The 15,393-nt window shown below is 41.9% G+C and overlaps 1 protein-coding gene across 1 annotated transcript in view; it reads left to right on the top strand.

The window, feature by feature from the left end:
- Nucleotides 1-15,393, top strand: part of cadm3 (cell adhesion molecule 3) — a 299,737-nt gene that overhangs the window by 233,568 nt on the left and 50,776 nt on the right. The window contains exon 7 of the mRNA XM_020941238.2: nucleotides 251-341. Coding sequence (XP_020796897.2) covers nucleotides 251-341 — 91 coding nt within the window. The remainder of the gene's footprint in view (nucleotides 1-250; nucleotides 342-15,393) is intronic.

Genomic DNA, 15,393 nt, shown 5'->3' with positions numbered 1-15,393 from the left:
CAAAATAGGACTAGATCAGTATCAAACCAGGTCTACCTCAGGACTAGACTGGGATCAAACCAGGACTAAACCAGCTTGTTATGACAGGAGATCTGCTCTGCCTGATGTGGTGGAGGTGGATGTACAGTGACCCCTAGAGGAGGCAGGTGGCACTAACAGATCTCGCCTCATTGAATGTGTCATAAGGATGGGCCCTGTGTTATGTCGTGTCAAATAAAACGTCTCATTCTTTAATATTTGTGTTTTTCAGACTCTCCGGATGTAAAGATCCTTCCACAGAGCGACCTGCCCAAAGAGGGAGAGAGATTCCAACTGAAGTGTGAAGGCAGCGGCAACCCAGAGTAAGAATCTGTTTATCTATTTATCTGTCTATCTGTCTGTTATTGATCTATAATACAACTTATCAAACCCAGAGTAAGAATCTGTTTATCTATTTATCTGTCTATCTGTCTGTTATTGATCTATAATACTGCTTATAAAACCCAGAGTAAGAATCTGTTTATCTATCTCTATCTATCTATCTATCTATCTATCTATCTATCTGTCTATCTGTCTATTATTTATTTATTATTGATCTATAATACTACTTATAAAACCCAGAGTAAGAATCAGTGGCGTACTATCTAGCACCGGGAAATTAATTGTGTTTTTAAAGGGATAATGTTGTTCCCTCCTCAAAAACAGACCTGGACTTTTTTTTGTCTGTTTATATCTCCAAAGCTCAAAAATGCAAAAATGTGATGTCATGAAGAGGTAGTTTTCTAAGTGAACAGCTCCTTTTACCTTTAGTTAAGCAGAGACTGCCAATTGTAGGACTGAAATGATGGTGCATCAGAACCAGAGGTCTGAGGACGTTGTCTCACGACATGCAGTGACACGCCCCTTTTCCTCGGATGGCAGAACTTGAAACTCAGAAGAACTCAGAGGAGACTGAGCAAGGATTCTGAGATAGAACCCAATATGGCTGAGCTCAGTGTCACTTTTAAGTATGAACTGCTTTCATTGTGTTTGGAGCTTTGGTTTAAATGGCAATTTCAGTCACTCGTATTACTGCAATACCTTACTGCGTCTGTGTTACTGCAATACTGCGTCTGTACTGCTTACTGTGTTACTGCAATACCTTACTGCGTCTGTATTACTGCAATACCTTACTGCGCCTGTGTTACTGCAATACCTTACTGCGTCTGTATTACTGCAATACCTTACTGCGTCTGTGTTACTGCAATACCTTACTGCGTCTGTATTACTGCAATACCTTACTGCGTCTGTGTTACTGCAATACCTTACTGCGTCTGTATTACTGCAATACCTTACTGCGCCTGTGTTACTGCAATACCTTACTGCGTCTGTATTACTGCAATACCTTACTGCGCTTACTGTGTTACTGCAATACCTTACTGTGCTGCTTACTGCGTCTGTGTTACTGCAATACCTTACTGCGTCCTGTATTACTGCAATACCTTACTGCGCCTGTGTTACTGCAATACCTTACTGCGTCTGTATTACTGCAATACCTTACTGCGTCTGTGTTACTGCAATACCTTACTGCGCCTGTATTACTGCAATACCTTACTGCGTCTGTGTTACTGCAATACCTTACTGCGCCTGTGTTACTGCAATACCTTACTGCGCCTGTATTACTGCAATACCTTACTGCTGTGTTACTGCAATACCTTACTGCGTCTGTGTTACTGCAATACCTTACTGCGCCTGTATTACTGCAATACCTTACTGCGTCTGTATTACTGCGTCTGTGTTACTGCAATACCTTACTGCGTCTGTATTACTGCAATGCCTTACTGCGTCTGTATTACTGCAATACCTTACTGCGTCTGTATTACTGCGTCTGTGTTACTGCAATACCTTACTGCGTCTGTGTTACTGCAATACCTTACTGTGTCTGCATTACTGCGTCTGTGTTACTGCAATACCTTACTGCGTCTGTACTGCAATACCTTACTGCGTCTGTATTACTGCAATACCTTACTGCGTCTGTATTACTGCAATACCTTACTGCGTCTGTATTGGTTATGGTTATGGTGGTCGGTGTTTTCTTATGATCATCGGTGTTATAGTAGTCAGTGTTCTGGTGGTTGGTGTTCTGGTGATCGATGTTGTGATGGTCGGTGTCGCGATGGTCGGTGTTGAGCTGACCAGTGTTGAACTGGTCGGTGTTGCGGCAGTCGGTGTTGTCTTATTGTCATCGGTGTTATAGTAGTCGATGTTGTGTTGGTCGGTGTCGCGATGGTCAGTGTTGTGGCAGTTGATGTTGTCTTATGGTCATCGGGGTTATAGTAGTCAGTGTTGCGGTGGTCAGTGTTGCGGTGGTCAGTGTTGTGGTGGTCAGTGTGTGGTGTTCGGTGTTGCGGCGGTCGGTGTTGTCTTATGGTCATCGGGTTATAGTAGTCGATGTTGTGATGGTCGGTGTTGTCTTATGGTCATCGGTGTTATAGTAGTCGATGTTGTGGTGTTCGGTGTTGCGGCGGTCGGTGTTGTCTTATGGTCATCGGTGTTATAGTAGTCGATGTTGTGGTGTTCGGTGTTGCGGCGGTCGGTGTTGTCTTATGGTCATCGGTGTTATAGTAGTCGATGTTGTGATGGTCGGTGTTGTCTTATGGTCATCGGTGTTATAGTAGTCGATGTTGTGGTGGTCGGTGTGGCGGTCGGTGTTGTCTTATGGTCATCGGTGTTATAGTAGTCGATGTTGTGATGGTCGGTGTTGTCTTATGGTCATCGGTGTTATAGTAGTCGATGTTGTGATGGTCAGTGTTGCGGCGGTCGGTGTTGTCTTATGGTCATCGATGTTATAGTAGTCGATGTTGCGGTGTTCGGTGTTGCGGCGGTCGGTGTTGTCTTATGGTCATCGGTGTTATAGTAGTCGATGTTGTGATGGTCGGTGTTGCGGCGGTCGGTGTTGTCTTATGGTCATCGGTGTTATAGTAGTCGATGTTGTGGTGTTCGGTGTTGCGGCGGTCGGTGTTGTCTTATGGTCATCGGTGTTATAGTAGTCGATGTTGTGGTGTTCGGTGTTGCGGCGGTCGGTGTTGTCTTATGGTCATCGGTGTTATAGTAGTCGATGTTGTGATGGTCGGTGTTGCGGTGGTCGATGTTGCGGTGAGGCCAATTATTGATCACAAACTTCTTTTAAATGGTGTAAACATCCCAAGAGTCGTTAACAGAAAATAAACAACAACAATAACAGCTTTTCGGTCACCGTCAGTGTTTTTCTCGGACACACGGAACATAATAAAATGGTTGAAATGTGAACATGACGTCATATTCGAGATCCGAGTGGGACACTATAGATAATCGAACGCACCGTTATCCAAATAATTCTAGTGAAGGTGTATGGAGTATACAAATACACACTTCTTGTATCACTGCATACAGTAACATCACAGGTGGAACAATGTTTTCTGTTTGAGAGAAGAACTCAACCTAAATATGTCGAGTTTGTGTGTTAAACATTATAGCATAGATTGAAAAATGTATTAAAGGGACAATGCATATTAAAAGACAAGATAATACAAAAGAAAAACATGTACTTGTAGATAGATTCAAATCCTAAATGTCCATGTGCACCTATAGCCTCTCTGCCTTTACCTCCTCACTCCCTCCCTCCGTCAGGCTGGGGGAGTGCTGCTTTATTACCGTCCGTTTGAGACCTGCACCTTTATTTGGAGCCTGCGTAGTGTTCCGAGCCCGCACGGACCCCTCTGCGGCTCACAGCATCTGACTCATATCTGAGCTTTGATGTTTTGGAATTCAAAAAGTGAAAGCCTGATCTGCGGTGTCGTGAGCCCGTCTCCAGATCTCTCATAATCCAGCGCACTTTCAACTCAGACTTTAGTGAAACTGAAGGCCCGGGTATGACTGGTGATGCTTATTATAGTTCTCGCCAGGGCTGTCAAGAGTAAAAGTGAAGAAAAAGTATTGATGGTAATCGATAGAGCAAAAATTAATACTAAAAAAGAGACATTATCAGGACAAATTGGAGCTCTCCTGGTCAAGTTTAGTTTGCATTTGATCTTTGTCAGAGCAAGTATGAGACCTCGTGGTAACAGTAAAGGTAAAGTACAATTATTACAATTGAATGCATTTTTATCTTCATTGTGGGATTGTAATTGGTATTGAGAAGATAATTTGTTTCAACAGATATTGAATTTTAAATGACACTTTGAATTTTTTAACTCTGATAAAACATTTGAACATTTGAATTATTTTTACTTTGAATGTCAGTTAATGAAATTATATTTTAAACACAACAGAATCCAGGCATTCCAAATCTGTAAAAAAACGCACAAGGAGAAAATATAGTTAAAAGGCTTTTATTTAGATGGTCAAAGCCAACATGTTTCAACCTACCTGGTCTTCATCAGGGCTTAGTTAAAAAAAAAAAAAACGGGCATGGGCGTGGCCTTTAAGTAAAACACACCAAGCCAATAGTAGAGACTGGAGATGATTAGAGGCAGACAAAGCAGGTGCAAGACCAGCAGCACAAGACATGGCACAGGCAAAGAAAACATCCGACATCCGTTGTAAATGCGTTCCATTGCAACAGTGAGTGCATATACATGCACATCAGTATCCCGGTTATTAGTCATATCCCGGTTATTGCAGTATTCGGGATACGGTGTATACATGCGCACTGAGAAACCGGGACACTCTTATCCCTGTGTACATGATCAAATGGAGTATCCCGGTTTTTTGACACAATCTTACAAATGCACAAGCACAAAAATTAACTTTAATTTAAATGAATAAACCAGGAAATATACAAACAACTAGGGCTGGGCAATATGGATCAAAAAATATATCTCGATATATTTTGCTATATCTCAATATACGATATATATCTCGATATATGTACAAGAAAAAATAACTCCCTAAAACTCCCTAAAGGTCAGCAGTTCAAAAAGGAACATTTAAGATTACAAAAAACCCTAATTACATAAATAATAATTTAACTGTAAAATAAAAGAAATAATACATATTTCCTTCTTTTCATTCATAAATAAAACAACTCAACACAAGCTCATCTTTGCATTAACTCTGTTATCCAAACCAGAAATCAGAATCCATGAGCTCCTTTAGCAGAAGAAGCTCAGGATGTTCCTTATTTTAATAGATCCATGTTATTATCCAGCAGTAAGGAGCTGTGAGGTTTCCCACAATCCACTGCAGATCAAACCCAACGTTTCCAAACTCTGCATAAATAAACTCAACTTTACAACATATAAACAATAACCTCATCAGCCCATTTGATCATATATTTCAGCTTTGATCACATTTGTTTACATTTTACAGAACCAAAACTTAAGACCGCATTGCTAATTTGCATAAACTGTAAGGCTACGTTCAGACTGCAGGGATTAACGCTCAATTCCGATTTTTTTGTGAAATCCGATGTTTTTGCGAGGTCGTTCACATTTCCAATTAAATGCGACTTGTATGTGACTCCAGTGTGAACATTAAACGGCCCGAAAGTGTCCCGCATGTGCTCTGTGTTTGGAAGCGAACATTGAACACCTGGGGATTTTAAAGTTCCTCTCGTACCGGAGCCAGAACATGAACAACTTACTTGTTTTAAGGAGGAGATTGAGAAGGAGAAGGACGAGGTTTTTGGTCGTGGTGTTTTGTTGGGCAGCGGCAGCGACGCAATGTCTGTTTAAAAGGAACGTGTGGATGTGGAGACGGAGCCAAGAGTGGTGAGTGGTGATGTGCTTCACTTCAGTGACACGGAGTTCATTAACAATTTTCGCCTACTTCAGCGCAGAATAGTGACGTTTGTGGCTTGTTGATAACGTGTAGGTGGATGAATGCACTTTGGCCGTTCACACTGAAGTCACATGTCAAAAGATCAGATATGTATCGGTTTCAGGAGCACATATCCAAGTGTCCTGGGTCACACTTGAAAAAATCGGATCTGTGTCATTAAAAGATCAGATACAGGAACATAGGGGCCAAAAAATCAGATTTGGGTCACTTCAGGCTGCAGTCTGAACGCAGCCTTAGTGGTGATAAAATGATGCGGTTCAGCTTCTTTCGGACTAAAGGACAGGACTCAGTGGATTTTGTGTGTGTTCTCTCTGTGACAGAGGATTTGCTAATGATGGTTAAGTCTGTTCTGTGCGTATATTGTGTTGGAGATAGTTCATGTTTTAGCTTTTGAGAGATCATATGTGTGCAGGTCATACGAGCGCAGATTGTACGTGTGCAGGTTTAGCGAAGCGCCTTGTTCTACGTCAGACGCGTCATAGGTGTACCTGCCGTGTCATTGTTGTAGCAGCTTTAGTTCGTTGTCACGTGGGAGGGTGACAGAAATACGCTGCAATTTGTTTGAAAAAAAAATCAATCTAAAAACACTTCAGCGACAAATATAAGGCCCACACATCACTCTTAAAATGTAGAAAGCTCTGAAAAGTTGATTTTGCATGATGCTGACGTATATCACAGATGAAGAATAAGTAGAGAGCAGTGGGTGTGTAGCAATGGGGGTGAAAACGTAAACAGATCTCAGTCTTGTTATGAAGCTGGACTCACCGTCAAGTTCTAAAATGTGAAATGCCACTGCAAAGTATTAAATAAAGCATCCCTCCTCCCTCTCCGAGCCAGTGTCTTTGGCCTTTCTGAATTATAGATGACGTTTGTGTGGTCCAATACAAGACAGGATTACACCATTCTACTCTCACCAGTGTAAATGTCAGCCAAACATCCTCTTTTTAACACTAACACCCGAGTTATGGTCAAGTTATGATACACCACGGTAAAGCCCTGCATGTAGGCTTAGTCACAGATGCCATTGGGGCAAGCTGATGGAGACGTGGCTTCCATTTGTGACTATGGAATCTCTAATCTCCACATATCACATTCATAAACAGGCAGAGATGATGAAGGACACAGTGGAAGTACAGTGTTTGGAGCAGGTTTTGGACTGACAGTGTTTAGGTAAATAGATTTAGTGGGCGGGGTTTACACTTAAGTGAATAGATGGAGTTTCGTAAATGAATTCTCAAATGTTTTTCTGTTTTTAAAGGTCCCATATTTGGCTGTTTTGCTTTGTTCTAGTGTCGTTTCCTCGTCACAAACAGACCTGGACTTGTGTTTTGTTTCATTTCACACATGTTTAATACAAAAACCCTGCGTATTCTTCTCTCATAGTTCTTCTCACAAACAGAAAATACCTTGTGATGTGATGTGGTAATACAGGAAGTGCTCCACTGTACCTTGGAATGTGTGATATATACAGTGTTGGGAAGGTGACTTTTAAAATGTAATCCCCTACAGATTACAGATTACATCCCCCAAAATGTAGTTTGTAACGGAATCCATTAAGTTACTTAAGGTGAGTAACGTAATCTGAATACTTTGGATGACTTGGTTTGCTGTAGAGCAGCAAAGACGAGGATATCGTACCATAAGATGTTTTGTCCACTAAAAGACAATTAAAAAAGCCCAGACTTTACTTAACCAAATTAAAAATATTATTGATAGAAGAAGAGGAGACACATCCACACAGCAGGATTTAGTCCTGTTAAATCCTGTTTGAGACATAGTTTAAACCTGGTTTTAATCCTGATTTAGTCCTGGTTTAGATCTGGCTTTAGACCTGGTTTAGGCCTTGTTTAGACCTGGTTTAGATCTGGTTTGGATCTGGTTTTAGTCCTGGTTTAGTCCTAGATTAGACCTGGTTGTAGACCTGGTTTTAGACCTGGAAAATACCACTGTGTAATCCATTTATTTCAACCAAGTAACTGTAATCTAATTACCACTCACTTAAACAGTAACTGTAACTGAATACAGTTACTCATAATTTGTACTCTGATTACGTAACTCTGGTACATGTAATCTGTTACTCCCCAACACTGGTTATATAACTGTGCGAAACTTTCTTACGATAAAAAATAGAAAATTACTTTTTTTACCATGAAAAGCTGACAGTTGCGGCTTTCTGAGCACAACTCCATCATTATCTTACACCACACGCTGCATAATAATGACGATGGGAAAACGAGTGTCCAATAGGAACTTTGTTTTCCGCCAAACTCATTCGCTTCGTCCATTTTGATTGGGCCAAACTTTGCCAAAGAGTGTAGTGAGTCAAAATGGTCGACTGCTCTGAGCGTCTGTGTTTGTAACAACTGAAAAAGTCGCTCTAAGTGCAGTTATTTCTCAAATAAACGGAAAATTACGCATCTTAGTCTGTGTAATTGTGCGTCCTTTGTTATTTTTGTTTGAGGTTTATTTCAGTCCAAATGTCCAAATCCAAATGTAATAAACCTCATGGAAATACAGGAAGTGATGTGGCTCTGTGTCCTGGACCTGACACCAGCTGTTTCCATGACTGACACCAGGAAACTCATGAGGCCATTGCACTTTTTTTTTTTTTTTTGTTTTTGAGGCAATAAGGATATTTTTCGTTTACTTACAGACTTAATATTTTACTCTTTTGTAGTTAAGGCCTGAAATTAAGCATTTTTCATGTCCAAAAAGGTGTTTATACATGTTTGTTGTGTGTTTTATATGAAAGAATGTGAATTTTATTTTCCATTTTTTCCATTTTTTTAATTTTATTTTTAATTTTCATTCGTATTTCTGGTCCTGTAGATTTTATTACAGCCATATGGCACAACTAGGGCTTGGTATCATTATGAAGTTGCCGATACAATACATACCTCGATACATGGGCCACGATATCATACATATCTTGATACAGTGAGCTTTTGAATCAATATGATATATTTCAAATCGATTCAATACAGTTCTCTAAAAATAAAGACTAAATCATGTCTGTGACACTAAAAGTCTTTGTTAAACCAATGTTTGTGCAAAGTTCATATGAAACACAAACATTTTATTCATCAAAACAGTGAAAATGTCAAATGTGTTGCATAAACAAAGTTTCCTTCCTCGAAACAAGCAACAAAATTGTAGCTCTGTAACAAAATAATTGAGTAAAATATACCAAAAAGTACACTTGGTGATATATCGATACAGCAGTCCACCATATTGATACTGTATCATCACATTAAACGATACGATATATCGATATTTCAATATTTTTGCACACCCCTAGGCACAACTACAGCAGCAGATTGTGAAATAACAGGTTGAATGAATGAATGAATGTTTATTTGGACAGTAATACATAGAACATAAATACAAAAAGTAAATACATAGATATAACACAAAAAGTAAGTTTTTCTATTTTATAATAACAGGCAAAATAAATGTTACGCCGAATTTTCCTTATGTCCAAAAAAGGAGTGGGAGGAAGTAAATACTTACTACTTATTATGAAAATGAAAAAAAGGATGTATAACACAGTAAAAGAAGGAGTTTTAAACGCAAAATTAAGAAAAAATATCAAGGGGAGAACAAATGTACTATAAAATTGCCTTTAGGTCTGGAAGAGTTTTTCAACTGCACACACTTTCACTAGAATCATCATTTCTCAACTGAACAAAAGATAAAACGCAGCTGTTCATTTGAAAACTGCCGCTTCATGACATCACAAGGTGGAACAGAGCATTTGTCAATGAAACAAAACAGAAGTCCAGGTCTGTTTTTGAGGCGTTAAAACATTTTATAACTCATCTTAAAGCTCACAAGAGTGGATTTTGTGTAATATAGGGCCTTTAAAAGTTTCTCCAGATTTCCAGCGCAGTTCCGCGATGTAATTCTGAGTGTTTCGTCTGTTCTCGGCCCAAACTTGTCGACGAAAGGCTGCAAACTTCTCCGTTCTCTCCTCCTCTGATCCCTCGCTCCTCTGGCCTTTCTGCATTATAGATGAACCTGCAGCAGACCAGACACGCATCGATCTGTGTCTACAAACTCTCAACTCTACTCCCTCCATCCTCTCCTTCACCTGTCCTCCAAATCTCCTCCTTTCTCCTCCCTCTCTCCTCCTCTCCTCCTCTCCTTCACCTGTCCTCCACCTCTCCTCCTCTCCTCCTCTCCTTCACCTCTCCTCCTCTCCAACCTTTCCTCTACCTCTACTCCCCTCTCTCCTCCTCTTCAACCTCTCCTCCCTCTCTCCTTCTCTCCATCCTCTCCTCCACCGCTCCTCCCTCTCTCCTCCTCTTCAACCTCTCCTTCCTCTCCTCCTCTCCAACCTTCTCCTCTACCTCTCCTCTCCTCTCTCTCCTCCTCTTCAACCTCTCCTTCACCTCTCCTCCTCTCCAACCTCTCCTCCCTCTCCTCCCTCTCTTCTCCTCTCCATCCTCTCCTCCACCGCTCCTCCCGCTCTCCTCCTCTCCAACCTCTCCATCCTCTCCTCCCTCTCTCCTCCTATCCATCCTTACCTTCACCTCTCCTCCACCACTCCTCCCTGTCTCCTCCTCTCCTTCACCTGTCCTCCAGCTCTCCTCCCTCTCCCCTCCTCTCCAACCTCTCCTCTACTTGTCCTCCAACTCTCCTCCTCTCCAACCTCTCCTTCATCTGTTCCTCTTTACTCACTCGCTCCCTACACTCCTTCTTTCTCTTCCTCTCAAACCTCTCCTTCATCGGTTCCGCTTTCCACCCTTTCTTCCTTCACTCCTCCTCTCTCCTCGTCTCCAACCTCTCCTCCCTTTCTCCTTACACTCCTCCTTTTTTCTCCTCTCCAAGCTCTCCTTCATCAGTTCCTCTTCTTCTCCTCCCTTTCTCCCTACACTCTCTTCTCCTTTATCTGCTCCTCTTTTCTCTCTTTCTTCCTACACTCCTCCTTTCTCCTCCTCTCCAACCTCTCTTCCACCTCTCCTCCACATCTCCTCCCTTTCTCTCTACACTCCTCCTTTTCTCCTCCTCTCCAATCTCTTCTTCATCTGTCCCCCTTTCCTCCTACACTCCTCCTTTTCTCCTCTTCTCCTTCATCTGTTCCTCTTTCCTCCCTATACTCCTCCTTGTTTTCTCTTCTCCAACTTCTCCTTTATCTGTTCCTCTTTCCTCCCTTTCTCCTTACACTCCTCCTCTCTCCTCCTCTCCAACCTCTTCATCTATTTCCCTTTTCTCTCGTCCTCCCTCTTTTTCTCATTTACCCCTTTTCTGTCTTTCGCCTTTCCTCTCTGTCTCCCTCCTCTCCTCCTTCTCTCCACCCTCTCTCTCTCTCTTTCTCTCCCCCTGGCCTCTCCTCTCCTCCTCCACCTCTCCTCCTCTCTCTATTCTCTCTTCCTCTCCTCCACCTGTCCTCTTCCTTTTCGTTTACCATTTACATTCTCTCCCTCTCCATCTCTTCTCTCTCCCTTCTTTCCTCCACTTTTCCTCCCCCTGTCTCTCCATTCTCTCTCTTTCTACCCAATCCCTCCCTCCTCCTCCTCCTCCTCCTCCTCCTCCCTTCTTCCACCGTTGTGTCTATCCTTTTCAATAACTCTCCTTTCTCTCTCCTCGCACCTTTTCTCTCCATCCCAAAAAATACAAATAAGAAATCTCATTTTGGCCGACACACACACGGACACACACACACACGGACACACACACACACACACACGGACACACACACAGGCGTCACTGAAATAGCTCCCATCGCCGCGACAACCAGACAAGTGGGTTATTTTGATTGACAGGTGGAACTGAAAAGGGGGCGGGCGGGAGGAGTGCGTTGTCACGGCGTCCTGCGTGTGCAAGACAGACAGACAGACGAGTGGAGCTGATGAACGTGTGAGTGTGCACGGAGAGGGAGGAGAGAGAGAGAGAGAGAGAGAGAGAGAGAGAGAGAGAGAGAGGGTTGAAGAACAGAGAGAGAAGAGAGGGTTGAAGAACAGAGAGAGAGAAGAGAGGGTGAAGAACAGAGAGAGAAGAGAGGGTTTGAGAGAAGAGAGAGAGAGAGAGAGGGTTGAAGAACAGAGAGAGAAGAGAGGGTTGAAAGACAGAGAGAGAAGAGAGGGTTGAAGAGCAGAGAGAGAAGAGAGGTTGAAGAGCAGAGAGAGAAGAGAGGGTTGAAGAGCAGAGAGAGAAGAGAGGGTTGAAGAGCAGAGAGAGAAGAGAGGGTTGAAGAACAGAGAGAGAAGAGAGGGTTGAAGAACAGAGAGAGAAGAGAGGGTTGAAGAGCAGAGAGAGAAGAGAGGGTTGAAGAGCAGAGAGAGAAGAGAGGGTTGAAGAACAGAGAGAGAAGAGAGGGTTGAAGAACAGAGAGAGAGGGATAGAGAGAGAGGAAAGAGAGAGAAGGCTAAAGAACAGAGAGAGAGGATGAGCGAGGGCTGAAGAACAGCAGGGAAAGAGAGAGAGAAGAGAGAGAGAGGAGAGAGGGAAAAAGAACAGAGAGAGAGAGAGAGAGAGAGAGAGCAAGAGGGCTAAAGAACAGCAGGGAAAGAGAGAGAGAGAAAGAGAGAGAGAGAAAAGAGAGAGAGAGGAGAGAGAGAGAGGGTGAGAGAGGGCTGAAGAACAGAGAGAAGAGAGAGAGAGAGAGAGAGAGAGAGAGAGGAGAGAGAGAGGGCTAAAGAACAGGGAAAGAGAGAGGGATAAGGAACAGAGAGAAAGGGAGGAAGAGAGTGGAGAGAGGGAAACAGAGGGCTACAGAACAAATGGAGAGAAAGAATGAAAGAAAGAGATGGAGACAGAGTGAGAGAGATGAAGAGAGAAGTACAGATGGAATAGAAAGAGAAAAGAGAGAGAACTGAAAAAATGTTGATTTAGAAAGACAGTACGAGACACAGACAGCTGAAATGACGCAGTATTGTAACAGATTTGATTTAATATTTTGCTTTTCACTTTCCAACTCCCAGAATTTGAAAATATTAAAATCTTAAACAAGTCTAAAAACTTAAAAATAAATAAATCACTACAAGAATCAGTTTAAAGGTGCACTGTGTAACTTTTCTGGTAGAGCCCAACTATTATTTTTATTTTAATTTTTTATTTTATTTTATTTTAATTAATAAATGTATTTATTTATTTTAATGTATTTATTTATTTTAAAATTTTAATTGTATTTATTTAATTTAATTTTAATTTTATTTTGTTGTATTTTTATTATTTTTTTTAATTTTTTTTATTTGTTGCTGTTGTACTCTACCATATTTCATTTCATTTCATTTTCTCCATGGAGACAAGCTGACCACATGACCAGGTCAACCTACAGGTCAGATCTGTGGAGAGGTGGGCCTTCTCATGGTAATAATGACTGTTTTTTGTGTAATTGGAAAAAAATTAAATTAAAATACACTGTGGAACATGCAAACTTCACTTTTGGTTCTCTACCTTTTTGTCTCCGTGGAGATGTGGTTGCAGTGCTAAAAATGTTCCACAATATGGTATTAAACTATTCAATTATAGTTCATTGTTATTGCTAGAAAAACCTGAAAAATCCACTTCAACTTGTCTTGTTTCCATGGAGATATACAAGTTTAATGTTCGACTGTGGAGATTTCTAGGGAAAGTAATGGCCTCTCCACGGAGACGAGCAGGTTACAGAGTGCACCTTTAAGCACCAGCAGGAAATCAGTCCAGAAATTGGGAGTAATGTTCCACAAGTCGGGCCAAAAGCACATCCTCAAATCCCTGGTAATCTAAAAACGCAGCGTTGTTAGTGTAAATTGGCAGTGGAAGTATAAAACCGGTCCAGCCGCCGCCTTCTCTGCACTCTCAAGGTTTCCCCCCAAAACTTTGTACGAGAATTTCTGTAACAATCCTCCTCATTTTCAACTTTGCGGAGTCTGCCGTGTTTCTGAGCACTTTCTGTCCTGTAACTTTCTTTAAAAAAAAAAGAAAAGAAAAGAAGAAGAAGAAAAAAAAAAGAGTAAAATTCGGCGTGTATTCTTGCCCTGGCTGGAGGAGCTGTCACACTTCCAGAGCTCACACCTGCTCGCTCGGATTTGTTTTGCATTGAAGGCTTCTGTCTGTGGGGCACAACATCACACTGTCTCCTGCACACACACAGCAGCTCCATTCATTTTCAAACTCTGTGTAGCCCGGGCTCGTACGCTTTTAAACAGCCTCTACCTCATTTCTTTTCTGTTTGTGTTTGAGCTATAAGTCTAAGGCTACGTTCAGACTGCAGGGCTTAACGCTCAATTCAGATTTTTTTGTGAAATCCGATGTTTTTGCGAGGTCGTTCACATTTCCAATTAAATGTGACTTGTATGTGACTCCAGTGTGAACATTAAACAGCCCAAAAGTGTCCCACATGTGACACTGGAGACACGATGACGTCAACCACAGTGAGCGTCTCTGTGTTTACAGAAGTTGTCCAAACATGGACGCAGCATTGAGCACCTGGAGATTTTAAAGTTCCTCTCGTACCAGGAGCCAGAACATGAACAACTTACTTGTTTTAGAGAGACTGAGAAGGAGAAGGACGAGGTTTTTGGCCGTGGTGTTTTGTGGTTCAGTCCGTTGAAAGGAACGTGTGGATGTGGAGACGTAGCCAAGAGTGGTGAGTGGTGATGTGCTTCACTTCAGTGACACGGAGTTCATTAACAATTTTCGCCTACTTCAGAGCAGAATAGTGACGTTTGTGGTTTGTTGATAACGTGTAGGTGGATGAATGCGCTTTGGCCGTTCACACTGAAGTCGCATGTCAAAAGATCAGATGTGTCTCGGTTTCAGGAGCACATATCCAAGTGTCCTGGGTCGCATTTGAAAAAATCGGATCTGTGTCGTTCAGACTGTCATTAAAAGATCAGATACAGGTCACATAGGGCCCAAAAAATCGAATATGGGTCACTTCAGGCTGCAGTCTGAATGCAGCCTAAGACTACATCCACACGACAACGCTCCTGGATTTTGTCATTGCAAGTTGAAAAAAATTTGAGTCCACACACGTGCCGGGTCAGTGAATATTCACAGTTACACAACAATGGAGTGAAAACTATGTAATACATATGCCACACCTGTATGCGGCACTGTTAACAATGATAATAATATTTAATAATGCAAATATCATCACCGTTTTTTGAAACTTTAAGGTAATTTAGCCAATTTTAGATGTAGCCCAGAAATATAGCTGTTTTGTTTTGCAAAAGTTAAACATAAGTCACAGAAAGAACACATATAATGCACTGAGTCGTGTCCTTTAGTCCGACAGAAGCTGAACCGCATCAGCGCACAATAACAAGATGTTTTTTGAGCGCTTAAGTTTATGCAAATTAGTCATGCAGTTTTAAGTTTTGTTTCTGTAAAACGTAAACAAATGTGTACAAAGTTGTGTGGATAGGGAAGAGTTGCGGATACAGAAACGACGTGTCTGGACGCAGATTGTTTCTGATACAGTGATACGCCGTTCATTTCAGTATAAGTGTAGTTTTTGTTATTGATCCGTGTGCGTAATCTGTGGTGCGTGTTGTTAGGATTGGCTCTAGCAGCGTGTCTCGGTTGCTGGGCGACGGGAGCGGCTCTGTAGGCTACACCTGTCCCATTTCGGCAGTAGTCTTGTGGTCCACAGAGGCCCGTTCGAGGGCTGCAGCCTTCACTGCATCA

The sequence above is a fragment of the Boleophthalmus pectinirostris genome, unplaced genomic scaffold, assembly GCF_026225935.1.
Source record: "Boleophthalmus pectinirostris isolate CB_2022bp ecotype Guang Dong unplaced genomic scaffold, ASM2622593v1 HiC_scaffold_16, whole genome shotgun sequence".
In the NCBI taxonomy this organism is placed as follows: Eukaryota; Metazoa; Chordata; class Actinopteri; order Gobiiformes; family Gobiidae; genus Boleophthalmus; species Boleophthalmus pectinirostris.
Note: the sequence above shows the minus strand (reverse complement) of the source record. Positions and strands in the feature narration are given on the sequence as shown.